The following is a 27,687-nucleotide window of genomic DNA, read 5'->3' as shown; positions in this document are numbered from 1 at the left end:
GCACCACACAGATATATTTATATATATATACACACACACATATGTACAGTGTGTGTATATGTACACATATACATATAGCCAAGTATACCACGGAGATGGGACCTGGGAGGAGAGCCTTGATAGCCTTGTGCATCAGCCAACCACCAGACTATCAGATGGAAATAACATTTGTGAAAGTTTCCCAGCATGGAGAGGGGCAGTGTTGCTTTGCCCTACATGGATGTAGCAATAAGTGCAGGAAGAAAAAAATGACTGGTTTGCTACACTCCATCATCCTCCATCATCCTGAGAAACAGCTGTTCTTCTCTCTCCCCATACTGTCAAGTCTTGGCAGAGTTAACACCGAAATAACAAGGAGAAGAAAATTAATATGTGCTTCTAATACCATAACATAGCCAGAGGAAGGGTGGGACTACCTGTGAAGCTGCAAGTATTCTGGCTCGTTCTTCTGCCAGCTAATGACAAACAGAATTTAAGGTCTGAGTCAAACTCCTTTATCCAGCCAGATCTAAAGCTGGATATTCATGGGAGCAGGCCTCAGACCCTAACTTTTTGAAGAGTCCAAAATGTGGGTGAGCTCCCTTGGACAGAGGGTGCCAAGAGAAGGCGGGGCTCCCTGGTAGACCGCAGCAATGGGGATGGCACCATAAGGCAGGGAAGGCCACCAAGCTGCAGTAAGGATCTGGAGTGGTTGCTACCAGTGCTCATGTATTCCAGCCCCTAAAACCGAGCTGCCAAGAGAAGAGCATTTATGCCACCTTACTGAAGTGACCTGGCTCTTAATTAATAGTAGTAGAGAAGTGGCAACAAAAGCAGCTGTGATGAGAGTTACTCACTTCCTCAACAAGTCTCCAAGTGCTCTGCAGAGGCAGCCAGTGTTATCATCAACACTTTAGAGTCAGGGAAACTGAGACAGAGGGACACAAAGCAATTTGAGCACCACCCTTCTCCCTCTCCTAGCCTTAAAAGGAGGAGAAATGTGACTTCCACAATCCCAGTTTGGTGGTACATTCCCTCCAGATTAGCACTCCACCACAAATGCAGAATAATCCAAATGATGCACATCTAGGATACAAATCTCTGGTGCCAAGGATCAAGCGTGCCTTTTCATCTAGTCTGGGCACCCATTGGCATAGCTAGGTGTTATTTTTTGTCCACTCTTGGGACAATTGCATCACTTACCCTGCTCTTTTCCCAGGTCATGAACACTGGCAATCAATGGCCACTCTAATACTCGCTACTGAGGACAACCTGTGGAAAAGAGGGGTGTAGGAAGATGATTATGATGAAATTACTTTGATCACAAATTGCACAGTGCACCCTGCCCACAGCAGTCTTCATCCCTGCTGCAGACAAACATTCTTACAGTTACTATCGACTCTTGATGTCTGTGTTACATTATTCTTAATAACCAATGCAATAATAAGACATTATCAACATGTAAACTGATCCATTAACCTCTATAGCAGCAATAAATTGTGTGGCTTTCCAGACTGCCAGGACTTGCTAATCGAAAAGCAAGTGGCAAGTTTGTACTTGGAGCTGCCACAAATCATGTATAATGCAAAAGTGTGAATGCTAACCTCACCCTCTGCAAAACGGAGGGCATTTCCTGCTGTTTATTTTTTATTATTACTTATTTGTTTATCAGAGGAATCAGTTCTTTGATGCCGTTTCTAATGAGATTCTCTCTGGCAACAGCAGCATCCTCCAGTTTATCCTCAGCATTCGGTTTGCAGATTTAAAGCCTCATCTTCATCCACCAAAGTGAGTCTGAGTTTTGTCAGTGTAGTGGATAGGAGCAGAATCAGGCCCCTTGACCTGCACTAAAGGCTGAAGTTGTTCAGCACCTGCCAAGATTGTGACATTAAAGAGATGCCATTAGGTAGGTCTTAATGAGATTTTGTTTAGAGAGACCCTTCTGAAAATAGGAGCATAAAAATGACCATCTCAGGTCGCTCCAATGAATTATCTAGTCCAGCATCCTGTCTCAGGCAGTGACCAACAACAGGTGCCTACAGACAACTGTAAGAACAGGGCAAGTACATAGCCACATTCTCCACAGCTATCTTCCTACCACCAGTAATCTGCATTCAGGGATTTTCTGACCCAGAAGTGGTGACTTTGAATTTAGCAGTCCACAGTAGATGTTCCTTCACAAATTTGTTCACTTCTTTTCTGAATCCAGCCCTGGCACCGTAGTAACTAGGGTTAGATAGGGTTTAGCTGCTACTGAAGTAGGAAGCTAAGGTAAACTCAAAAGTAGCATGACTCAAACCTTGCAAAGGCCCATTTGTCTTTATTGGTGATGAAAGAAGTCCAGATGACAGGCTCAGATGAAGGTGACCAAAGTTGAGAGAGGTAAATGCCATGCCAGATGTCCTCTGCAACTGAGGTAAGATGTTGTTACAGGTCAGTAGACATAGTAGCGCTCAAGCAAGAATTATAACTTGATAGGAATTACAGGGAGAAACTCCGAGGCTTATGGTCTAGAAAGCCAACAAACTCATCACATTTCTGTCTGTCCACATAAATCTACAAAGCTCAGAACATAACCAAATTCTTATTGTATTTTGCCAATGTTAGCAGTTCTTTTTGTTCTGGGCAAATGCACTTTTCTCCTTACTTAGAGAAAGGACATCATTATTACATGCCTGCAAGATCTCAACTACAAAACATTTGCCTGAAAGGCTACTTACCAGGCCTGGCAAGGCTTAAAAATCTCCTAAAATCTCTCAGTAGTCTTCTACTTCCCCTCTTTCTTTACGGACATGATGTCCTCTCTGCTATCCGTGTGGCTTTCTCTTCGGGCAACAAAATTCTCTTCTTTCCTCATATACACATACACCTACCTAAGATATATTAAGGCCAATCAAAGTACATGTAAGAAGGATAAATTTTAAAAAGAAAGAAAATTACACAGCACAATGGAAAATATCTTCACAATGTTTGACACAGTCCCTATGTCACATAGCATCTTAAAGGCTTAAAGGTAGCATAAGGCTGAGTACCCATGCCATGCTGAGCAAACCCTAATTTCTGAAACCAAAGCAAATTGGCAGTGCTGAGCATAACAGAGGAATAATCCACTAGCATTTTAGGGCTTGATACTGAGGTGCACCAAGCATCTGCACATCCCCCTGACATCACTCAGCTTTGCAAGGGCTTTAGATCAGATCCCTGACAGAAATACTGCATAGACCTGTCCCAGATCAGTGCATGCTGCTACTGAACACACCACGTCTAGCTTCTGCTACAAATCCGCTGTGTGGGAATGTGGTGATGTTGCCAGATATTTCCTCTTTTGTTTACATAAGCTCTGGAAGTCAGAGGCAGCCTCTCTGGTCCCTTCATGATCTTTACAGGGGCGTGTCTCAAGGGCAGTGGGGTCAGGCAAGTTCCCTCCCTAATTAATTACTGTCTCTCTGAGTTATGTGGGAAAACAGTCGACCTTCAGGCACACCAAAGTACAAGGGAAATTTCATTCCATCCAGCGGAGGCCCCCGTTCCTACTGCTCCTGCTGTTCCAGCAGAGCTGTGCCAGCAGCCCATCCATCAGGGAGCACAGAGACTGGGACCACTTTTCCAAGCAAGTACCACACACGGGACAACAGGTGGTCCGGGGAGCTGGAGGTGAGATGGGGGCTGCTCCTGCACCTCATGCACCAGTTCTCTGCTACGTGGTGGTAGCAGGAAGGGGAAGGGTGTCCCTTTTCTGAAGACATTTTCTGGAGTATCCACGTCTGTGCCATTCTGCGCACCTTTGACTCCCACTGGAGACCGTGATGACCCCTTTCACAATCAGAAGGAGGTTTGAAGTTAGTGCTCTGTCTGAAAATGATGCTTTTTTGCTTCCTGACACTTCCTCACTTCAGACTAGCCTCTGACCTGTCAGCCTAAACCATTCTGACAAGGACTTAAATCAAGGCGCTCACAGAAGTGACGCTGCCAGGGTGCCTTGGTCACACCACACACACGGCTCCTACACTGGAGATATGTTGCATATCGTAGCTTCACTTCTCAGCTCTGAATTGACAGGACCAACGCTCCTTCCAGCACTAGACTGGGCCTCTTTTCAGAGCTTTAGAGCAGTGTGACCTTATCTTCTATGTTCTGGAGATTTTGCCAACTATTTCCTGGCTTGGTGGACACACCAGCTGATGGGGCTGAGCGCTTGGCTAGGTGCAGGCTCAGCAAGAGACATCCCAGGTTTCACGCACAGCTGCTAGCCATTCCCCATCTCACCCAAGACTGGTGGACAAAAGGCAGCAGATGGGTGGCTGTGTGGACATTTCTGCTGGAATACCAATGAATGAAGAAATTTAGAAACATCTAGCATTGTGTTCTGGGTTAACCTATGGCAATTCACATCAGAAAATGAACTTCTGTGAGTCCAGAAGTGCTTGGTTGTGGGGTTTTTTTTTGTTTAGGTTCACACCAGTCAGACCTAGTAATGCTTCTATAAACTGCAGGTGGTTATAACATTGCTGTAGAGCAATACAAAGCTACCATAGGAGCCTCAATTCCCAGTTAAGTGATGGACATGCTACATGAGCAGTCCAACACAGTGCTGATCTCTGCACAACCCACAGTGCCAAAATAGAGTAAAACAAGGTAAGAATCTGTGTTCAAGTGCAGGGCTGGCCTTCATATTCAGCCTGGATTACTGCCACCCAGCAAAGGCACTCACAAAGGATGCATGTGTGTATCCTAATGCACTGCATGGTTCGGGACAAGGACAGCAGAGCTTAAGGGAGGGAAAGGAGTGTTTGACACGCAAGAACAGCAAGGGCCAAATTTCCTTTGTCTAGCAGGGTTTTCTTACTGCTTATCACTGTAAGTCTGCTTTTCCCACTCAGCAGAGAGACCCCTTCCACTCCTTTTGTCTTAGCATCCAAATAAAAGGCTCCGGGGCACTTGCACACTGGGTAGCCAGGCAAGGTCGAGGTGGCCCCAGCATGACCTGCAGAAGCAGGATCTGCCCCAGCAGCTGCCCTGCGTGCTCAGAGCAGACAGGCAGCATCAAGGGCTGCATGACTGCCCAGCCGTGATGCAGCCTTGCGCACGCAGGGCAGCCCCCGGGCTTTCTGTGGCAGCATTCATCTCACCCGTGCCACCCCATCAAACAAGCTAGGGAGGGCTTTCTTACAGCAGAAAGTAAGGAATTCCACCAAAATTAGTAGAAGCTGCTGAAGAGCTCAGATACAAGTGGGCTCCCTTTCAGGACCTCAGGGAAGAATTTGGCTTTGCTGTTGATAAGGGTGATAGAAATCTGATGGAAAACACTGTCAGGAACTGCAATTATCATTCTGTTATTGTGCTGCTGCACTTGTGTCTTCATGGAGTACAGCAATAAAGTGGGCATGTCTGAACTGAGGGACTTCTCAGTTTTACAAAACTCATTGATAGATCTTTAATATAGCATATTGCATTTCAGCCTATTCCACTGCTGTCACTAATTTCCACTTACTGATCTCCACTGGGCATACGCTGGTCGAAACTTAACTCCTCCGTTCCAAATATAACACACGTTTTGCATCAGTACATTATTTCTTTCTCTTCTTCATTAAAGACAAAAAATTTCTAGTCTAAATAGAAATTTGTTGGAATGTACTTTCGTCTGTTGCATTGTTACCACAAACCACTGTTCCTGGCAGCCTGCAATTAGTACTGAAAAGCATCCGCTGCTTTAAAGAGTTTTGTCTTTCAGCAGTTGTAAATACAGCATGTCTCTATTGAGGGTCTGTGGTGGCAAAGCTGGGATATTCTTTTACAATAGTTTGACTTTTATTTCTTACTGAGCTGTTCAGTGAGAGATCGTCTCCCCAGATAATACAGTTGGACAAAGCCTTAGTTATGAGTCGGGTTGCTTTAGTTTAGCTCTACAGTCAGCTACAGAAGACAGGGGCTCTCCAGAGAGAAATTCAGAGCAGGATGGGCTGAAGTGTCCTTGAACACGCCTACATCTGCCACAAGCACCTTGACTCCATCTTGGGAAACAGCCGGTATAGAAGAAACTTAGCACCCCACTTCTCTCTCTCCTAAATCCTGGCCCTTTGATCATCCACACTGCATATGCTGGTTCACTCCCAGCTTATCCTGTAGAATGAACTACTTCTTTCTGAAACAAAACCCAAGCGTGTCTCAGAAGAGATCACTCTCAGGCCCAGGGCAATGCGCAGGTTCGACTGCCTCTGCCCAGCCAGTCCTCTAACACTGTCCCAGCTGTCTGTGCAGCTCCAGGTCCTCCCTTTTCCCCATGTCCTCCTCCTGCATCCCAGGGTGAGTAGCACTTCCCTTCAGGTACATACTATAAAAATACTACTCTGGAGTGATCCTGCATCTGCCGCACATCTCCTCCGCACTTAAACCTGAAGAACACACAGAGAAAAGTATAATTGCATCTTACAGCAGCAGGGCCCACATGGAGCCCAGGGAGAGCCATTATGTTGCATGAATCCAGAGCCAGTCTGCTTTGGAAGGACCAGCAGTGATAGGCGTGTGTGCCATCTCCTGGGGGATTCATCTGCTTGTGGTATTGTAGCCACTGCACAGCCTGAATTCACATTATCAGGGCCTAACTTGATTAAACCTCAAGTATGAGAATTTGAGCTTCAGTCTCCTGGGAATAGCAAACCAGAAGAATCCTGATGCTCTACACAGTATAGAGAAAATGGCTAGTATAGAGAGCTAGCATAGAGAAAAAACATGCTCAGGACTCAAATCCCAAGTAGGATTATCTTCTACAAGTGTTGCAGTCTCATGAAAGACAATCTTGAGAGCCCATATTACCTTACCAAACTATCCTATACACCTTGAATCTTGGACAACTCTAAAAATAACTCAAAATCCCATGCTTCTGTGTGGTTTCCACAGTCCTGATGATTCTGGTTTGGGTTCCTGTCTCCAGGCTTATATTAACTGGGAAGTGAGGAATGGGGTTGAAGAAAGTGTCATAGTGGGTCCAGGTCTCCAGTTTTATGTGATTCTGTGGGTATCAGTAGAGTTGTGCCCAGTGTGCAGCACTATGAGTGAGGGAATGGTCAGGCCTACTAGGATATGCAGGGATCTTCTTGCAGCCAGTTCCAACACCATGCAAATGAATGCATTTCTTCTACTTTTCACATGCACTAGAAGTTTTCTGCAAAAAAGAATATTTCTGTTATTTTTCAGCTGCCCTGAACTACATAAAAATTTCCATTTCATTTGTAAGACTCAAAAACCTAAGCAAAGAACTTGTGGTTTGTGCAAATGATTGAACTAACATTCAGGGAAGGTGCTCAGGCGGTCCCTGGCAGCCAAGCTATGTCTGCAGAAAAAACAGCACATGGTGAAGAGATGCTGAGCTTGAGTCCCCAGTCACAAACTAGCCAAGGCAGGATGGAGTTCAGCAGAGCAAATCAGTCCATGTGGTGCTTCAAGCTGGTACCACTAGACTGACTGTGGCTGGTCCCTGAGCTCATCTGCTTATAGACATGGGTGGAGATGTGTGTTATGGCTTTTTATCCTCTCTAGTGGATAAAGATCTAACTACAAGGCTGATCTTCCTGCGAGACCAAGCAGCTTCCTCACTCCACAAGGAAGGTCAGTGTCCTCCAGCCATCTCACAGGCATAGGTTGGACCACGGTAGACGTTACATCCTGCCCAGAGAGATGTGGAAGGGGGCTGATGTGAAGAGGAGCCCCACATCACAAGGCTGCGGATGAGCTTAACAGGGAGGGCTTGGCTAGGTCCTGGCTCAGATGTGGCTCAGTTTTCATTCAGACACAGTAAGGCAGATTGCAGTCCCCTGTGCCCACTTTCTCTGCTGGGAGATCCCCAGCGGCTCTGCTGATGCAAGTGCAGATTCCCTGGGAGCAGCTGGTAAATGGCAAGTACCTGGTTCCTACAGAAACGGGTAGGAATTACTTGACATGGGGGGGGGGGGGGGGGGATCATTTAAAAAAAAAAAAGAGGCAAAGACTGCAACTCTGCACCTAGTCTATATAAAGAACCTATACAAGTCTGTCATGCTTACGATATTTCCATCTTTTCCTGTCTCTCTCACTCTATTTGGCAAAAGCCATATGGAACTAATTATGAACAAAGGCCGATTGTTTTAATATTTAGGATTTCCCACATCAAGCTGCCGGGTTTTCTCTTTGACTGGCTTTAATGCATGTGAATATGCTGGGCTGATACAGTGTTTCTCTTCTTTATTCTAAACAGTTCCTTTCATGTCACATCCCTAACACCTTCATCCTGGCTTTTGGACTTGATCAAAATAAAATATTTTTAGTTTTGCATTAAAATGAGAACAATACATGGAGGACGAGAGTGGCTCCATAGCTCAGCAGAATTTGGTCCCCCAACTAGACTGCTCTAAGAAAAAGAGAGTGTGCCAAGATCTTTTCTGATTTACTACGCAAATTCAGAATACCAACATGGAGCTGGTAGGTTGAGGAACTCCTGCTTCGCACATGTTAACTCAAAACTGCAGCTGGACTAGTACCTGTAACTGAATATGAACATGAGCACAGCGTCCAAATCACACTCGCTGCAAAACTTCAAAATCACATCTGCCTGCTTTAGGACAATTCCTGCTGTTGCAGAAATTCTGTGGGAAAGGAAAGAAATTTGTCCACTTCCAAATCACTTGTGTACTATTTAAAGAGTAAAAACTGCTTCAAACTTCTTTGAAACATCATTATTTGGTGTTCTCTACTGTGGCTTTATAAAAGAAAAAAGTAGATGGTAAGATTGACTTTGTGAAGTGCAGACAACACTTTACAGTTACGGACAACACTAATGTAATAATTTTTATGGATTGTACAGAAGTTACATATGAATACATACGGGGGGACGTAGATGCGGCAAATGATAAATGTGTGTTCTTTGTACCTACGTGCGTACTATACTATGTTATAAACAACATACAGCCTTAACTAGCGAGTGCTCGTGTTTAATTGAGCAGCCTAGAGGATCTTTTAAAGCCCAATTGCTCTGTGTGTGTGCTCTCCAACATCCAGGAGAGAGAAATATCTGAATGTAGGATTTAACATTAATCTCTGCACCAGATGGTGATACACCAGATATTCTTTTTAAGGTGAACATGTGATCTACTGTACAGCAAACCAGAGGGGTCTGCAGTCACGTGACAAAATGTATAATAAGTCTGATAGAGCTTTGATCAGACAACTGACCTGGTTACCATCTGTAGCAACAAGAAGCGAGCTTGACATTTTTGGAACATTCTCCCCAGAAGCTTAATTCTCCCACCTCTGTGGCACAGCAATCCCGCTGAGCAAACTACACTGAGAAGCAGAAGGACGCTAAAGATATGCTGCTTGAAACATGTTGTTAAGGTTACAAGGCTAGGGTTTTCCTTTCCCCCCCCCCCCTCCTTCTTTCAAACAAGCCACATCTTGACTCATATGGTCTGATGTGAAAACCCACTCAGCTATTTGATAGTTGGAAAATCTAGATGAGGCTGAAAGTTATTTCCAAGGCAGCCTCTGTCTGCTGTGAACTCTCTCCTCTGGCTCACACACACACAAGCACACAGAGGAGTTAGCGCCGCGCTATGGTCGTGCAGACAGCTGTGACTCCGGGCAGGACCCGAAGACTTTTGTTCAAGATACCGTATGGATCACTGAGGAGACGCAGTGTGGAGAGGGTAAGCCATGATTTCTTTGTACCGAATGCAAGCCCAGAGGATGAGGAGGGCAGCGACGCCCTGCCCCGTTAGCAGTCAGAGCTAATAGGGATCATGTCACGGTGTGTAGAAATTAGTACTGGTAGGACCTGTGTGATGGTGTGTGGTTACTAGTACTAGTCAGAGGCTGGGTGATAACTAAGGGTAGTAGTCAGTGCAAGCAGGAGCAATAATGATAGTATGTAGTAATTAAAACTAGTCAGAAGCTCTTTGATAATACTTGGAGGTGATCAGTGTTAAAGGGGTAATTAATAACAATCAATACTCATTGCGGCTGTGACAGCATATGGCAGTAATAACCAGTAGCAGAGGGGAGTAAACGGCAATGTCGAGTAATAAATACCAGCGGAAACCTCAGGGTGATGGAGAAGGGCTCTGTATAAGTAAACATGGATGCAGCTGCCCACGAGTATCTGTGATGGCAGTGATGTATAGAGTTAATTAGCACCAGGAGTGGCATGGTGTAATGCGGGCTATACGGTGCACGCTAGCAAGCAGTATTAATGCATGCTGTACAGTGATGCACGGCTCGAATCAATACCGATGAGGTCAACGTGGTACTGCCTGCGTGCTGATCTGGAGTTCATCAAGGAGACGCTGTTGCTTCCTCGCTGCCGGCGTGGGAAGTGAGGCGTGAGGCAGCAGGGCTTTGTGAAGAGCCGGGCGGGCAGGCGGGCGGGTGGGCACCCATTGCGGGAAGCGCCTGCCGTGGGGCCCCCGGGGGCCAGCTTTCCACCGCGGCACGGCTTGACAGCACGACAAGCTCAGAAAGTTAAGGTGCTTCAGAGGGTTTTGTCAGCTTGTCACGGTGACTGCAAAGATGCAACCAATTTATTCTTTCATAAACTGGACTGAGTGGAATAATTATGTCATTAATTTCCCGAATGGGCATCGCCTTCGCTGCGGTGCCCGGAGGAGCTGGGGGAGGGGGGTCTTGCTGCTTCGAAGGATGGACAGGCCAACGAAATGGCCGTGGTGTGAACACGAATCTCAGCAACGTGAGCACATCGCACCCACCGAGAGCAAAGGCTCACGGAGACGGGACACCTTGCCAACCGGCCGCGGCACACGGGTCCTCCTCCAGCCATCATCTGAGATGATGCTCGGCACAAGGAATGACATGTTTTTTATGCTCGTGGTTCTTTGTGGTTTGGGTATTGAGAAATGCAGGCAGGCGAGGTGCTGTTCACCCTCTGATTTATGACTTAGAGCACATGTGTAAGTTCTGCAACGTGGAAAGGTCTCATAGTCGGTCAGTGCAGACCCGAGGGAAATCTCTGCTCGAAACATTTATTTTGCTGAAAGGGAGTTTCGTGGCAGCTGAAGCCACCTGCAAGCTTAGTTGCTCTGTTGCATGTGTCGTTCCAAAAAAAAAAAAAAAATCTGGTTTTGGACATTTCAAAACTAACTATTTCAGTTTTTCCTTCAGACAATGTGATTTTGTTTGGATAAATATGTTTGTTTTTTAAAGGAATGTGAAAAAAAACCTCAATAACTAAATGCAGGTCAGAAAGACTGTTTCGGTTAAATCCAAAGCCCTTCCTTTTTTCTTTCATGTCCATTTGGCTGAAGGGAAAACAGAATAACTTTGTGTCAACCTGAAACATTTTTTTTCTCTGCCTTTCCAGTCTGTCAAGCAAACCAAAAATAATCAATTATTCACACAGCTTTGGTTTGTTATTGTTTGATTGTTGTTTGTTGCTTTGGAGCACATTCAGAAATGTCACTCCAGTTAAATCTGGGCTTTGCAGTTCAAGATGCTGAGAGGGGCCCAGGGCAGGCAGCCCTGCCTGGATGACTGAAAGCTGCGGACCTGTGCCTTAACCTGTCTGGGGAACAGGGACTTTATTTTCAGGCCCCATACAACACCTAGACTAGCTGTAACTGGGGCCCATTTAGAGGCGCCACATTACAATTAATGATGCAAAGGAAAGGAAAGAACACCTTCTGTGCACTTTATCCTATATAGCCACAGAAATAAGGTGTCCTTAGCACACACAAACCTACACGCGGTCTGCAAGGCTTTAATCCTGCAACTTGATGGCTTTGTGGGGTCCCTCAGTCTCCATGGCAATGCTGAAATCCTCAACATCCCCAAAAGTGGACCAGCCCCAAGAACAGCTCCAGAGTGAACAGTCAGGGTGGACACGTCTGAGATTTGCAGCCAGGCTTTGCTGCTCTGGCGAGGCAGTGTTTTTGCTGGCCCAAATTGCAGGAGATGGGTCAACATCTCTTGATTTTGCAGCTGCTCTCGCAAGGCGGCATGAGAAGCCAAGCATGCTTTCATAGAGGCCGTATCTGTGACCAATGAGCCTTAAGGCAAGTCACATAACAGTCTGGAAAACAGCCTGTAATATGGGAGATAGCAAGCAAGAGAGACAGAGCACTCCCCACGCAAACATCCCCTGCAGGGATATAATGTGCATAGCGACCCAAGCAATACCTGCCCAACTCCTCCTTGGCTTCGTTGCATGCATTACTTTGTCTGATGGAGGGATCTGAAAAAGAGCAGTACTCTAACAGGATATTTTCAGGAGATAACTCAATGCAAGGTAGTAAAGGAGAGCATGGAAATTCCTTCAGAAAAGGTGCTGGAGAAGGTTAGTGTTTATACAGGAGGCAAGATGTTTATACAGGAGGCAAAAACAGACAGGCAGGGAGGACCTGAGCTCCAAGGGACTTGAAGGTGTGTACTCATTGCTTCATAGCTCTGCGTGCAGTCCTAACTGCAATACAATACACTGCTAACCCTGGACAGCAGATTGTGTGCAGGCATGGCAATGTAGCTTATCACACCCAAGCACACAGCGTACACACGTGGTGAGAGAGAAAAATATATATATATATATGCATGTATGTATAGGAAGTGAGAGATATTAACCGTAAGTGCCCAGAAGTGGGGCCAAAAGTCATAACTCATGGACAGAGCATCTGCCAGTGACCTATATCGGCTCTCCGCCCAGCTCACCGCTCGCCCCTCTCTGTGGCCGCACTAGCGGGAGCAGCCAGCGTGCCGCCGACACTGCTGCCGCCTCTCAGGCTGTCCGGCGCTTTGAGGAACTCACCGCAACCGCATCCGCGCGGGCGGCCGGAGCGCCGTGGGTGGGCAGGGCAGAGGCACACGGCCCCGGCGTCGGCCAGCTCAGTTCACAGTCCTAGCCCTGGTCCGGCCTCAGTCAGACGGTCTCGTGTTGTTTTATTTTCACTCATCCAGAGTTTATTTCTCTCCTTCCCACTCACTGACCTAAGGTTGGGGTGGTTTAGGCTTCTTGTCAGAGAAAAGCTGGAGCCTTCCTTTGCGCATTGCTAGGAGATTCAGTAGGATGGTGTTTGCAGCCAACTCTTCTTTTGTCCTAAACCTCTGTTCCTGCTGTTTTTATCTCTGCCTTGAACAGGCCTGCCTCGTCCAGCAAACAGCCTCATGGGCTCACTCTCTCTGGATGGGTTTTTTCCAGCACTCGTCATGCTGGGTGTGGTCACCCCAGGTCTTGTGGTGGGTGAGAGGAGGTTGTGGCCAAGGCACAAGGTGCCCTGCACTCCCCTGGGTTGGGGCCCTGCATTTGGGATGTGGGTATGTATCGACATACAGCTTCTGTGTGGGCTCAGTACCCACATCCCAAGGCAGAGATAAAACATCAGGAACAGAGGCTTAGGACAAAAGAAGAGTTGGCTGCAAACACCATCCTGCTCACGTAGGCCCTTATGAATGAAATTCAGCTGTGGTTGCAAGAAAGCCTGAAGTCCAGGCCTATGTGAGCAAGTTTCACATGTAAAGCTTGAGATCTGAGAGATTTGTGCAATTAGTGCGGCACACACCCAGCAGCAGAGACGGCTTTGCAAAGGCTTTTACAAGGCCAAATAATGATAAAGAAAAGCTAGTGCTAAATATTATAGGGTAAGCCATAGAGAGACCATAGAACGTATAGCCTGAGACACAAAGAATTAAGCAATGCGCCTTGGGGCACACCAGAGGCCAGTGTCAAGACTGAGAGGTGAGTTGGGTTCATCAAAGTTAATGCTGATGTCTACAAGACATCCACGTCCAAGCCAGCATGTCAGGCTGCCTTTACAGTCGCTGCAGAGGTAGTCAATCTACTCCAAGGGGGCTGCAGTGCCATTCAGCTCAGCCCAGAGGCGGTCTGACCACCCATGTTTGGCCAAATTAACAATTCCCTAAACTCCCCTGACTGTATTGGCCAGCTCTCCATTAGTCAACATACACAGGGATAACTTGGCCAGGAGAAGACCACACCACCACAGGCCCCTAAACCAGGGGAAATGAATCCCACCCCAGACATGCTATTTCTCAACTCTCACAACAATATCATCCTTCTCTGGGTCTCCTTCCCCCCCATCAGTAAATATACACGTTCAAATATGTCCTATTTTCCCTTTGCATTATTAATGTGAGATGGTTCATGCCTGGGAGCTATCTTTATTACATCCATGTGCTGCGGATGTGGGTGAGAGGAAGATGAATGGAGTACTGCTAATGTCTAACAAATGCCTATTACTATTTACAGACCTCTTTCTGCTGTTGCAAGGCACTGGTAAAGAGCACATATTGACTCCTTCTCTCAAGACCTCATTGGCTATTTTCCAGCCACAGGAATGCTTCTTGTCATAAACACAAGGCGTTGTTTCTTGAGTTAGAAAACCTAGAGAAAATATGTAGCTTTCTTGTATTAAACAAAAAACAAATCTGTCCTTTCTTCTGTCTTTAAGGTTCAAAGGATGGTATTACAGACACTGTGTAAAATGGAAGGCCATTCCCAGACTAAATGAAGTGCTGCAAGAATCAAATCAAGCTAGGAGAGACCTATTATCTTAGATCTCGCAGTGTGCACCCAGCTTTCAGGTCCTGGTTCTCAGCTACGGTAAATTAAAGGCCCTGTGCCCAGTTGCATCAGTGGATACTTGCAGCTCAGCAGGATTTTAGTCTAGATTGCATTTTTATTTCTTGTACCTCTGAAGAAGATAAGCTAAGATTAAAAATGCAGCCAGAGCCACAAGCCATAACGCCACTGTCCATTACACAAGCGTAAGTCTACCCCGGCTTGGAGCTGGAATTGGTACTTTACCTGTGACACTTCCGTTCTGAATGGATCTCCTCGAACACTCACTCGTATCATGGCTTTAAACCATATCAGGCTGAGATAAATCTGTAAATGGATATTTATTGCCATAGAAAACAGATGGCAAAAGACAAAGCTCCCATGTTCTTATCCCAAGCTGCAAGCACGTTAAGAATGCAGCAGGAAACGTCATTCCTCCTATAAATAAATTTCTCTTGAGAAGAGAGAACCCAGGGCTGAAAAAAACCAGTCTTTCTGGCTTGCAGGCCAAGTCTGAGGCAGGTTTTCCCACGCTATTCCGCCGCTTATGGTGACCTTTGCTTTCGGCAAGAGAATAGTGTAGTACCCAGTTGCCTTCATGCAAAGCGGGATGGAGAGTTTGGGTATATACTGCTATTGTACAAATCTACTAGTATTTTTGCTGCCCTGGGTTATTGATTTTCTCTTTCGACTAGACAAAATATAATTCAGCATTTGGCTTATTATTAATCATTTTCCAGCATGGACTCAAGCGTTAGGAAACCTTTCACACCAAGCACTGTAGTGAGGGGCTTAACAGGGTGGAACAAGGCAGATCTCACGGTATTCATGGTGGAGTAATCCTCGTTTGTAAAACCCGTTCATGCAGGTCTCTGTGAGTGATGTTGCAAGCATTTGGTCTGACACCACGACTAAGCAAGTGCTTCAAGGGAAGTTGATCTTTCCAGTTCACACCATTAACTTGCAAACTCTTAGTTGGCATGCAGGTTCTGAAGACCTTTGCTTAGTGCTTTCAGTGAAATTTTTTGGATGTGTCTCTTACCTTGACAGCATCACTACCAATCTAATAGACTGCCTGGGTAACACTAGAGTTAAAGTGTTGTGGGTAACAAAAGAACAGTAGATAATTGGTTGTAGAAGTTGCCTGAGAGAAAAGAGAGAGATTGAAGCAATGAACTCCTGTTGCCTTAGCTTTTTTCTGCAAGGTTCTCAAGTCTCAGGGTGATGAATCTAATATACAAACCTAGGGAGGTGGGAAAAAAGCAACATTTTGCGACACACTTTATTTGCAATGAATTATTCACCAGCCCTATGGACAAATAATTGTGTGTCAAAGAAAACTGAATAAGGGGATAAGCTTAAATAGTAAAACTGTCACCTGTATAATGCTCTGATATAATCACTTGTGACTGCTGAAGCATCAATTTTATTTGTTTCATCTGAGGTTTATCTTTTCTGACCTGTTCACATGTATTTTGGAGGAACTGGTTTAATTCGAACTCTACCTAGACAGAAGAATGTTTGGTGCTTCCTCTTGGGTGTCTGGAAGTTGTAATATTTTGTGACACTTCTAAAAGGTGTAACAAATCAAAACAGACTTTTCTGTGAAACGGATCGGGAGCTGTGCCAGACTTTATCCCCCCAAAATGTACACAGGTTAATCATTTAAGAGGTGAAAGCACAGCAGAGGCTAATAGATAGTGACTGGTGAACTTTGAAGAGTCCAGAACTGGGGTATTGCTCAAATTGACTTTCAAATGGTTGAAGCTTAATTGAATTATCTGAAGCTCTCAAGGCCTGGAGACCTCAAAAGAGGAGGCTCTTCTGTAAAATTCCCAATGCTTCAGATTCTTATTTTCATCAGAAAATGAAAAGCCCTTTTCACTACAATTTGGCATTTGTCTTCGTGTTGGCCAAATCCTGGGACAGCAAGGGCAGGTCAGGGGACAGGACAAGGGCAGGTCAGGAACAGAGGTCAGAGCCAGAAATGAGCCGAATGTTTTGGATTTGAATGAGGGGAGGGGGAAGATCATGTGAATGGGTTTGGAGGGACAAGGCTGTGGAAAGGCTGCCGTGAGTCATGTACCCTTTGGTGACACAGCCTGTTCAAAGGGCTATTCCTGGTAGCTAGTACCATGGTTCTGCTGGCTCATAACCCCCCCGCCAGCAGCCCAAACCTCAGGAGATATGACGGTTTAGTACCAAATCGGGTTACCACGAGGTGGTGATCTAGAGCCCAGAGACAGGAATTTACCACCCCACAAGACCCCTGGAAGGGCCCTTGCACACAAAGCCTGTGTTTCATGCAGGGTCAACAGGTGATAGATAATGCAAAGTGGTAGCTTGTGTATTTAAAATATCTTGCTCACTCATGAGCTTCCAGTCTGCTTCACACTGAAGACCTAGTCCTAATTCAGGACCTAGCCAGGACTCCTCCCTGCAATGTCTTAGGCATGCCTTCAGCTGGGTTTGAAAATCCAGACATAGCAAGTCTCTAGGCTATGTGAGGTTGCGATCTTAACAATGAATTCCTTAAATGTTGCTTGAATAATCACCCAAACTAGCAACATTTTCAGACATCAAATACAGAGTATGAGACGTGCCTGATGTCTCCTTTTTGCCATTCTTAATTTCTTGGTCAAACTTTTCCTCCATTTAGAACAAGATACAGTACCTGGTCTTTTATGGAAAAAAACAGGGAATGAAACCCACAGCTAACCTCCAGAGAGCTTTTCTATTTTCGCTCTTTACACATCTCTGGTCAAGACCAGGCATAAAGCTGGTTAAATAGCAACAGTGACTTCAGTGAAGCTCACAAGCACCCAGGTTCCTCTGACCAACCTGATAAAAATCATGAAAGGGGCTGTTCTGACCAAAAGGAAGTCTGTTCTGAAGATAGTCAACTTTCATAGAATTTCTAGTTTGCTGATTCAAGAAGTTTGGAAAGTTGGGTTCAGATTTCCGACACAGTTCCAAACTTCTGTCTGAGCTTTGCTTATTTCCTGGTGAAGTATACATTACCCTCATTGTCTCAATCCTTTCTAATGGCATCAAAGAAATGGTGACTTTTCATTCTACCAGCAGATGGATATGAGTGATTCTTATGCTTTAATTTTTCTTGTTGGGACCAAAGTATCAAACTCTCCAAATTGCACAGGCAAAGAGCGCAATTAGTCTCCACTTTTCAGCGATACTGCATGAAAAGCTTTTGAAAAGATAATGGGCTGCAAATCATGCGATTTAGTCACCCGCACACACTCTACAATCCAGCTGTACTTCTGGAATATATTTAGAAGGTGAAATTACGGTTGTACAAGCTTTGAAATAAGTAAGCAAGTTTCTTAACTGAAGTTGAAGTTCATCTTAGTTTCCAGTACTCCCTCTATAAAAGCCAACAAGTCTTGGTGGGATGGGACCCAGGATGCCCATTTTCTCACCAGGTTTTACATCATCATAGATTAGGTAAACTCCATGTGAAAAAACAGCTAAATACTAATTACCTGCAATTAATGTGGTTGCACTAAGCATTTGCCCTTTGGAGATCTGCATGCAGAACAAATACCATTTTACATTCTAGTTTAGAACCAAAAATCACTGCAAGAGTGAATTCAGTTGACCTTAACTCAAAAGTTTCTGCTAGGGAGTTTCAACCATGCCAACTTCCAATCTATGTGTTATAGGCTGAGGTATGCTTCAAGAAACTCATCTAAAAGGGACTTAAGATGGGGTTATTTCCTTGCTGGTTTGTGTTCCCCATGTCAACTGCCTTTCACTTGTAACTTCAGCCCTCTGGAATGGTATCCCCCTTCCATTAGCCACAGAGGGAGCAGAAGGCTCTCCAGTTAGAAGAGATGAATATAGACTGCCATGTCTGCACCGCATGCTTAGTCCTGGAGAGCAGATCCAGCTCTGGGCATCCAAGCTGATGCAGCTCATACATGAGCATCCCCACGACAGAGTCTGACCCTCATTACCATGTGTTCACTGGCTCTGCACATGGTCCTGTGAATGTTTGGGCTAATGGCCCATGGTCTTTCCTGGGAAGCCCTGCAGTTCCACCTCCGAAAGTTACGTCAGCCACTTGTCCATCCTTCAAGAGGAGTTTTGGGGAGGCTTGCACACTGTAAAATAGATGGGCTGTACCTCAGTTTAGAGAAGGTCTTGTCATCTAAACCAGTTTCATGGCCAGGAAAGCAAGCAAGTTAATTCATGCTTGAACTACTTCTATATACTTTTGACAGGTTTTCCTGTGTGGAAGATCAGATGTGCTAGCTTTGTATCGTTATTCCCTTAGTCAAGGCTTGCAAGACAAGTGCAAGTCTGTATGCTAACAAAAAGCATGTCTCTTGCAATACAGTTTATTGTTTTTTCAGAACTAGGCCATTACCACTGGCCAAGTGAAACAAGTGAACGATGCCATCCTTCTGGTGGTACTGCCCTCATAGCCCTGCTGGGGGTCCTGTACACCTTTCTGCTCTTCCATATCAGGTTGGAAAACTGTAGCATAATAGGGTGTGCATGTTGTCTTTGGAGTGAGGGCCAGGCACAGGGTCCTGCTTCCTTACCACTGTGGATTTCTGGATCATTACCTAAGTCCTGGCAAAAGCCAGAACCTGTCTCACAAGGGCAGCAATACAAGATCTTGTCCACCATGTCAATGACTCTACCAGCTGCAGGGCAGGCACCAGGCAGCAGGATCCTGGCCTCCAGTCCCTTTTCTGTGTTCCTGGGGCAGTGTCTGCAGAAGCAGTTGCTAATTTTAGGAGCTTCTGTATTTGACAGTCTGGTTTGGGGAACTCAGGGTGCTCACTGTTTCCTCTTGGGAGCTTAGAGAGCTTTGGGGAAATGTCTGCACCTGCTCTGAAGAACAGCCCTGTGGCCGTGCTCAAGATTAGTCTCTCACATTTATGTGCTTGCAGGCTTGAGGTAAGGGCACCAGAAGTAGATCCCTGAAAATGCACAGTGTAGCACCTTGACTAATGGCTTAGTAAAATACCAGATACTTCACCTGTGTGCAAGGCAGCTGCCGAAATAGGAAAGGGACTGGATTCTGTAGTTACAGCTCCTCCAAATGCCTCTCTTTCGGTGCAGGATAGACATAATCTGATATTCAAAGCAATGTGTATCTTATATTGATGTGGATGCCTATACTTACTGCAACTACAGGAGATGCTGGGATTTGGCTGGACACCAGTGCTTTGAGATGCTCAGGGGAAAAGCACAGGGTCAGCGCACTCCCCTGATCAGTGTGATCCATGAGAAATGACCATTCTTCAAAGAGGAGAAAGCCAGTGTCCTTTTCCTCCTCTATAGCACTCTGAATAAACTCCCCAGCATTTTGTTTTGGTTAATTCTTTTGCTGTATTTTCAGTGGCTGTGATATGTCTCTAACCACAGGGATTGTCCCACATATGTTGCAATATTATCCATAATGCACTGGAGTATCTTGAGAAGCTGAATGAGGGCAACAAACGAGTGACTTTCTGCCTTCCGTTAATCAATCTTAATGTATCATCAGACAGCAGGAAGGAGGAGCAAGGTTAAAATGCCCCAGGTAGTTTGTCCTCATTAAAAGGTCCAGATTTTCAGATAAAACTAAGAAAAGCGAGTTGCACATATTTCACACGATCTCCTTTATTCAGAGCTGAGCTCAAAGCTGTTACCTTTGTCTGAAGGCAAAGCCTGAAGTTTCCAGTTTTTGAAAATGCGATCCAACAAAAATTGTCAAGGCTAATATGATTGATAAGCTATTTCAAGAGGGAAGTTTGGCAACCCTAGCTCATTCCTTAAAATATGTAGGGCTTTACATGTTCCCATGGCTCTGCAGACACCAGTCCTCATCACACTTCTGCAAGACCCAGACAGTGCTGTCCTTCCTACCTGGCAGCCAGGATATTTGAGGGGAAGAGCTAAAGCGAATTGCCGACACTGTGCAAATCTGCGTATGTTTGAAGCAGGATCAAACTTCAGGGCTCCTGATAGCTGGGAATGTACATTCACATCCTCTTACTCCCTCTCCAGCATCTCTCCACCCAACCCATGCTGCAAACCAAGAGAGGGCCTGGGAGGAGGCTTTCTAATTTTCAGCATTTCCACCCTGAAATGCTGGAAAGCTTCCTCTTCCCACCCTGGGCTTTGCTGTAATGTAGCCAACAAGTATCCTCCTGTAAACTTTCAAATGCACCAATAGTGACAGTTTCCTGCAGATGGAAAAGAATTTGCTGCAGTTACAGCAAGTGGGATCCTGGCCAAGAAGAGTCATAAAAACAGAGGACGTTGATTTTTAAAAGTACAGTCAATGCAGAATGTTAGTTCATTCCAACCCATCTAATCAGTCACCAGAGAGTGGTTAAAATGGCCTTGAGGCCATTCTCCAGCTTCTGTAGGCTGCTGTCAGAGGAAAGATAAATAGGTTGATGCCAAATAATGATCTAGTCCCTTCTCCTTAAAATTAGTCACGGCAGATTGTGCTGTACTGGCCAGGCTCAGGGTTGCAGCAGCACTTTGAAAACTTTTAATTCCTGAGCCTTTTTTAAACTAATCTGAGGGGCCTATTATCTGCCCTCGTTTGGAAGGGAAATTGCTGAAAGATTCAGCATGGGGGTGTAGGCAGCATGAATGTTTTTCTCCAAAGGCGAAGAGAGAGATGCTGTGAGGTCTCTGAATTCCCCTTACATAGCCCAGCACTGATGTTTTCTCTTAAGTCAGCTAACTTCCCTTCCCCAGGAGTCCATCAGCAGAGCCTAAGTGTAACCGTCTCCATGTGAGGGGTTCAAGTTGAAAGGACACCATTTTGGGGGGAGAGGAACAAAATGTCTCTGAAATTAAGCTTCTTTTAGAGAAACTCCAGGTGAGAACCTACAAATCCAAATACCTTGAATCACTTGAAGACGGATCAGGCATCTTCTGCAGCCATGGCTATGTGTCACCATGCTCATGCAAGCAGCCCCTCTCCTCTGAGGTCAGTGTTTTGCAAGGAGAGACTGCAGGACTGGCCTCAAATTCCCCAGGCGCTTGGCTCTGAGAAATCTTTCTTTGTTTGTGTTTCATAATGACTGTACATCAGGGAGGCAGTGAGCATGTCTTTCACCCCAATTCCTAGCTCGCAAAGCCAAGAAATACTAGCATAGAAAGATGCACATTCTCTTATCCTGGAATGAACTGATCACGTCTGGTCAGACGGGGACAGGGCCCAGAATACAATCTACATGGGCTTTTTTTCCCATGACACTTTCCCAACCAGACCTTGAGTAAACATGAGGTCATCATCAATTTATAATTGCTAAAATTTATGGCTCTCCTGATCACATTTGTATAGAAGCAGCAATATGTTTTCATTATTGTCGTTCTATGCATGTCTTAACCACTCTTCCAACAAAGCCATACACCGGCCCTGTTTTGAAATCTGACAGATTCACAAGGGATGTTCCCTGCCAAGGCAATGCTCCTTGTCTGACTGGACCACTGCCCTATACAGTGTTGGGTTTGGTGGACTTCAGACCTAAATCTGCCCAGAGAACATTTCTCTCACCACACAGAATAAAAGCCCTATTGTTACAGCTATAATGCCTTTGGAACAAATCTCAACTTCCCTTTAGACTAGGCAGGAGCTTAATAGTGCTGTTCTCATAGCTGAGTACCGTACTGCATGTCCCTTTCAGGATGGTGTAGAGCGATATCAGGTCTGTACCTGGGGAAGGTCAGGGTGGCAGGTTTTCTGCTCTCTGTTCCTTGTTTTTGGCTGAGGCAATGGCTTGGAGGAGTGTTGGTGCTGCTCTGATTTATACCAACACCTAGGCAAAATCACAGACACCTTCAAAAAGCACCATGACAAAAATGCAGTCATTTATACTTCTCCTGAATCTTGCAAGAGACCAAACTAGGTCAGTCAGGCCTGACTTTGTTTTTAATTGCCTGGTTCACACAGACCAACACCTTGGCTCTACAAAGAAAGTTTCTCCCTGTTTTGTGAGATTTAGGCATAACTTCATTAGTTGATGTCTGTGCATGACAAAGCAAAACCCTGATGCCTAACCCCTCTGTCAGGGACCTTCAGAGCTTGTTCTTCAGCCCACATGTGCATGGCTAGTTAAGGGCAATGGTCCATGCAGTGCCAATATTCACTTGGGAACATCTGTCTACGGGGTGAAGGTAGTCATCTAGTGACTGGGAACCACCTGCCACCCTAAACCAGGGTGGAGTGGGAGCCGAATCAGAGCAACATAACACTGAGAGCCATGAGTGCAGATCAAAAGACCTCCAGCCCTGTGAGAGCTTCTTGCCTGGGGAGAAGTCATGCTGTGACTGAGTTGCATCTGGAGTTGCAGGGGTGTTTGCCCAGGGATCGTGGCCGTCTCAGAGCTACAGGAGAGGGCACTACATTTCAGGCTTACATGGAGGGCTGTGTTGCACACAGCCTGGTGGGAATTGCCCAGAAGAAATGAGGGCAATCTTGTGTGTGGTTCAAAGAGAATTGCATGGATAGAATATGTGGCCCTAAGCAATGAAGGAGCGAGTTTATTTCAGCCACATAAATCTATTCAACTTGTGAACAACATTAGCTAGTTTTTGATCACTGTTTTTTTTCCAAGCTACTGTGGTGCTTGGGCAGAACTTCCAAGTTCATCATTCTCTTAAAAGTTCCTATATTTGTTTTCCTTAGACTTGAGACTTCATAAAAAAAAAAAAAATCTGCTATATCCTTCAGCTGCAAATGATTTAATCATTCTTGGCTTTGTGTGATCTGAATATTTTCTTGTTCTCTTGCTTTGCAGCTGTGACCTACTTAATTACAAGCAGGAAACAAATCCCAGAATCATTAGACATTCTGCCTGGTTTGAAGAAGGAAAAAAAATAAAAAATCTGGTGCTGTTAAATACTAGGATGTCCTTCTTAATAACAGGAAGTCAAGTTCCAGATAGCAACAGTGAACATTTGAATTCTTTGTGTATCAAGATAAGCACAGCAGAGAGTTTATGGGTTTTCTTTATGGTATGGATGTATTGGGGGCAGGGGAAATGACAGCCGTTTCAAACAACGGCCAAAATGGGAATGAGTCATAAATTTCTAAATCAAGAGCGTAAATCCTCTTTGTTTTAACTTTTGAACAGCTTCAGTCTGCTGTCTGTGGAGACAATGAAGTGATTGAATTGCTGCCTCAATTCGGCAGCTTTCGATCCATTTTCTCCTCTTTTCGGAATGAATCAACAAACAAGCTAGAAACTGCAGAGATCATCAGGTTGGAAGGCAGAGCATGGGGGAGTTTCATTAACTGCACTCCACCTCTGCAGATGAAGTCTGAGCTACTATTTATACCTCCTGAAACTCAGCACACTGTCTGGATATGCTGGTGGATATGTGGGTGTAATAGTAGCTGTAGAAAATAGCTAGAAAAAGGGAAAGTCAGGACTGCTGACTTCTGTGACTGGTTGTCCCACACAAGCACTCAGTCCTCATGTCCCAGTTTAGCCACAGCTCTGGTAGCAGGACAAAAATGCAAACCTCTCAAAGCATCATGAGGATAGAAACTGATGTTTGTACAGGGTTTTAAGCTGAGCAGCAACAGAAGTGCAAGTTATCATCCTCTGTCAACTATGCATGCATTATCACTTTGGATGGCATGGATCCAGAGCTGTCCTACAAGGCAAATGGAGATTTTCCATTAGTATGAGCCACAGGGGTCCATGTTTCAGGAGCAAATAGGGTTGAGGTCAACAGCTATGCTCCACTGAGAAGGTCTAACTGGTCCCAGCTGGGGAGATTTTCTCAGTGTGAAGATCTGTTGCAACAGCATAATCACCCTACATTGACTCTTGAGTCTCCTGATTGCAGATTAATTGTGCTGAGACAACCCAGCTGTCCCCACATGAGTCAGCTCCAGCATAGAAACCTCCAATGGGTGTACGAGCATATGTATGTGCTGTGTTTTTTGGTGTTAACAGCTCAGATCATGGCTAGCTCTGGGACCTCTGTACCTCAGAGTCAACAGGGCCATCACCTTTCTGCACTGTGCCCTCCATGTGCATTTAGTTCCTGGATGTCTACAGCGCTACTGCCAGCGGGAAGATATAAGTAACTAACCAGTCTTCACCTCAGAGAATATTCATCTACAGTTATGACCATTTCTCAAATCAGTGTAGGATGTCTCAGCACAGAGGGTACATTATCAACCTGAGCTATTGCCAAATATTTCAAGCATTGCTGCTTTTTGCTGTAGAAGTCTTGCAGAATACAACTGGTTGGCTTTTCTAACAGGCTGAAGACATATTTACTTTTTAGTGTAAAACAGCTCCCCTGGGATTTCATAGCACCTGGCAAATGTCAGTGAATTAATCCACTGGGGAAATGAAAATGTTACGTGACTTGTCTAATGTTACTTAGGAAACTGATGGCTCTTCTGGAATAGGACCAGATTCCTCCTCATTTCTACTCTGAAGGCCAAATTTGACCTGTTTATATTATACCTTTCTTCTCTGTCTAGGACAATAACATTCTAACCAACATGACAAGTATTTGCTTGTAATGATCGCTTATAAGGTGCTTTAGAAGCAATTAAATATATACACTTTAGCTTAGGCAGGAATAGGCTTTCCAACCTATAGGCAAGATCAAACATGAGAAATCTGGTCCATTGATTTTCTAAAATATGTTCTCTTTGCCCTCCTCCTTTTTGATGAAATGCCCAACTCTTGTCTGTGAACAGAAAGGACTTTGTATTAGTCATTGAATGCCGTTAGTGTTACCACTGGGTCTGAATCAGACAGACTACTTAAATATATCTGCAGGATAAGCTGTAAGAAAATGTTCTTCTGGAATAGGCCATTTGTGCTGTATATAGGCTTGTGTTACACAGACAGCAAGGCTGCATATCATTAAATTACCCATCTTACCATATGGCGAAACTGCAGACTGGCTTTCTATGAGTCACCAGGTTTGTCCTCTCTCCCAAACGAACAGTGCCAGTCTGGAGACACCTGCAATATAAAGCAATCAGTCCTCTAACTACAGCCCACAGCCAAGCCCACTGACTTTTGACAGCCTGGACATCATCCTCTGTTACGGGGTGGGAAGGGCATGCTAAATGCATAGTTCAAAAAGATGTGAATACATGGATACCGGGCAACCCTTCATAAATGCAAGTGTTGCAGGGCTTGCTCCAGTTGACATAGGAATAAACAAAAGACTGAAACAAGAAAAGTGTAACTGAACAATGTGTATGAGCTGTTCCTAGAAACCGCCAGGTGTGCTAGATCCCCAGCCTGATATTCAGTGCCTGCCTGATGGGCACAAACTCAGGTTTGTCTGAGGTTCATATTGCTTCATCCCCATGCCCAAGGCTACTTTAGGGACAGGTGAATAATATGGACGGAATACTGCCCAGCTGATGGAGGAGCTTTACATTGCCCCCTGTCCACATGCAAGTCCTAAGCAGGCTGTGATTTTCTCTGTTTTCTTTTGGCCAAAAATAATTCTCCCGAGCATTTCTGCAAATAGTACCAGACTGCAGCATGATCATAAACCTTGTGGCAATCAGTGTATGAAAATGTGTGGTACACTGGTCATAGGATATTACAATCCTCAGAGGGATAGGACTATATCATAAGCTCAGGTTTCCAAAGTGAATAATCGTATTTAAGATCTCACCATTAACTTTCTGTGACCATTCTGCAATATTTACTTAATACATTGTTCTGACCTACATCCCCTCCCGTAGACTCATTCACTGCAATGTTCGCAGAGAAAGAGGATTTAATAGCAAATCTCTGTACAATCTCTTTCACGTTTCTGCACAGAGAAGTGAATTCACTTTAGCTGTTTGAACATTATGGACAAGTACAAGCGTAGCTTTATAGGATTCATCTACTTTTAAACCTTGTTAAATCACTAACATGTATTACTTTAGGAAATTGAATCTGTATGATTTGAGGATATGACATAATCTCCTATGTCAGTCATTAAATATCCCTGTAGAGTGAGGACACGTGCAGTCTTACACACAAGGAGCTGTTGTTCACATAACGATAATACTCAGCACTACCAGAGCACTTTACATTTTCAAAGAGCTTTAGAAATGTTATGATCTAGGTAGATGACTAGAATAGTAAATTTTCATTGAGCTATTACTGTAAAAAGCAGCAGTTCATTTAATTATGGAACATTTTAGGCCATAAGGACTCGTGACAACATCTTGAGGAAATTATTCAGGATTTCTGACTTGTGATGTTCATCTTAAACTGTATCCAGCAAAGTCTTCAGTTTCTTGTATTTTCTCTGCAGGAGAGTTGTAGGACTGTCAAGGATGGCAGATCAAGGGATGGGAGAGTGGAGGCTCTTTACATCTCTGTTTTTGGTAGTGTGTGATGGGTGAGAGTTAGAAAGTAACTGATGCTATGCAAACTTTCATGTCTGCATGATGCAGAAGACCTTTGGAGAAATGCTTCCAAGAGCAGCTTCTCTATCTGCAGCTCCAGAGAGGTGAGCTCCGGTGTTTGTGCCTCCTCTACATGGTTGTAAAGATTCAAGCATGGTTATGAGCCAGATCTTGTGTCCCAGACAGTGAGGTCACGATCTCACATCAGTCCAAAAATATTGTATGGTCGGTAGAGTTATTCTTGTTTTTCATTCCTGTAACAGGCATTGGGCTGTGGTCTTTAGCACTTATTTGATCAAAGCTCTCACTAGATCCAGTCTGGACATCCATACCCAATTTTCACTCTCTTTGTAAGTTCGGGTGATTTTCCTTCGCCTGTGCTATAGATATTGTGTGTTATAGGCCTTAAAGTCTGGGGACCTGCTTCTTCAACTCAGATGCCATGCCCAGCCCCTATTAAAGCCCTTCCCTCAAATCACAAACCATGAAACCCTGCAAAGCTATGAAAAATAATGCCAGCTGTGTTGAGTCCTTGCCCCTGGGAAGCTCCCACTGGCATTCGTTGACCCGCACGCAGAACCCCCCTGGGCCTCCACAGCCCCTCCTTGGACCGCAGCAAAGGCCCCCTTGAGGCCCAGGGCAGGGAAAGGGAGAAGCCCAAAGGAGGGACGAGACCACCTCATGTGGGGTGGGAATAGGGGAAAGCCCAGAGGCTCAGGTTCTCGAAAGGCTTTGGAGCCCAACGTCCGTTCGGAAATCTTTGCAGTGTTTGCGTTCTGGTGCAGTT

The 27,687-nt window shown here is 45.0% G+C and overlaps 1 protein-coding gene across 4 annotated transcripts in view; it reads left to right on the top strand.

Moving 5' to 3' along the window:
* Positions 1–27,687, top strand: part of FRMD4A (FERM domain containing 4A) — a 299,143-nt gene that overhangs the window by 71,401 nt on the left and 200,055 nt on the right. The window contains exon 1 of one of the 4 annotated variants that reach the window (XM_026119401.2): positions 9,409–9,656. The exons of 2 other annotated variants lie outside the window; for them this stretch is intronic. In XM_026119401.2, the coding sequence (XP_025975186.1) occupies positions 9,564–9,656 (93 nt within the window). In that variant the 5' untranslated portion in view covers positions 9,409–9,563. Of the gene's footprint in view, positions 1–9,408; positions 9,657–27,687 lie in introns of those variants that run through there. One more of the 4 variants, XM_064504767.1, reaches the window with a different exon arrangement.

Source organism: Dromaius novaehollandiae, chromosome 1 (genome assembly GCF_036370855.1).
Source record: "Dromaius novaehollandiae isolate bDroNov1 chromosome 1, bDroNov1.hap1, whole genome shotgun sequence".
NCBI classification, from domain to species: Eukaryota; Metazoa; Chordata; class Aves; order Casuariiformes; family Dromaiidae; genus Dromaius; species Dromaius novaehollandiae.
The sequence above is the reverse complement of the archived record's forward strand: the minus strand, read 5'-3'. Positions and strand labels throughout refer to the sequence as shown.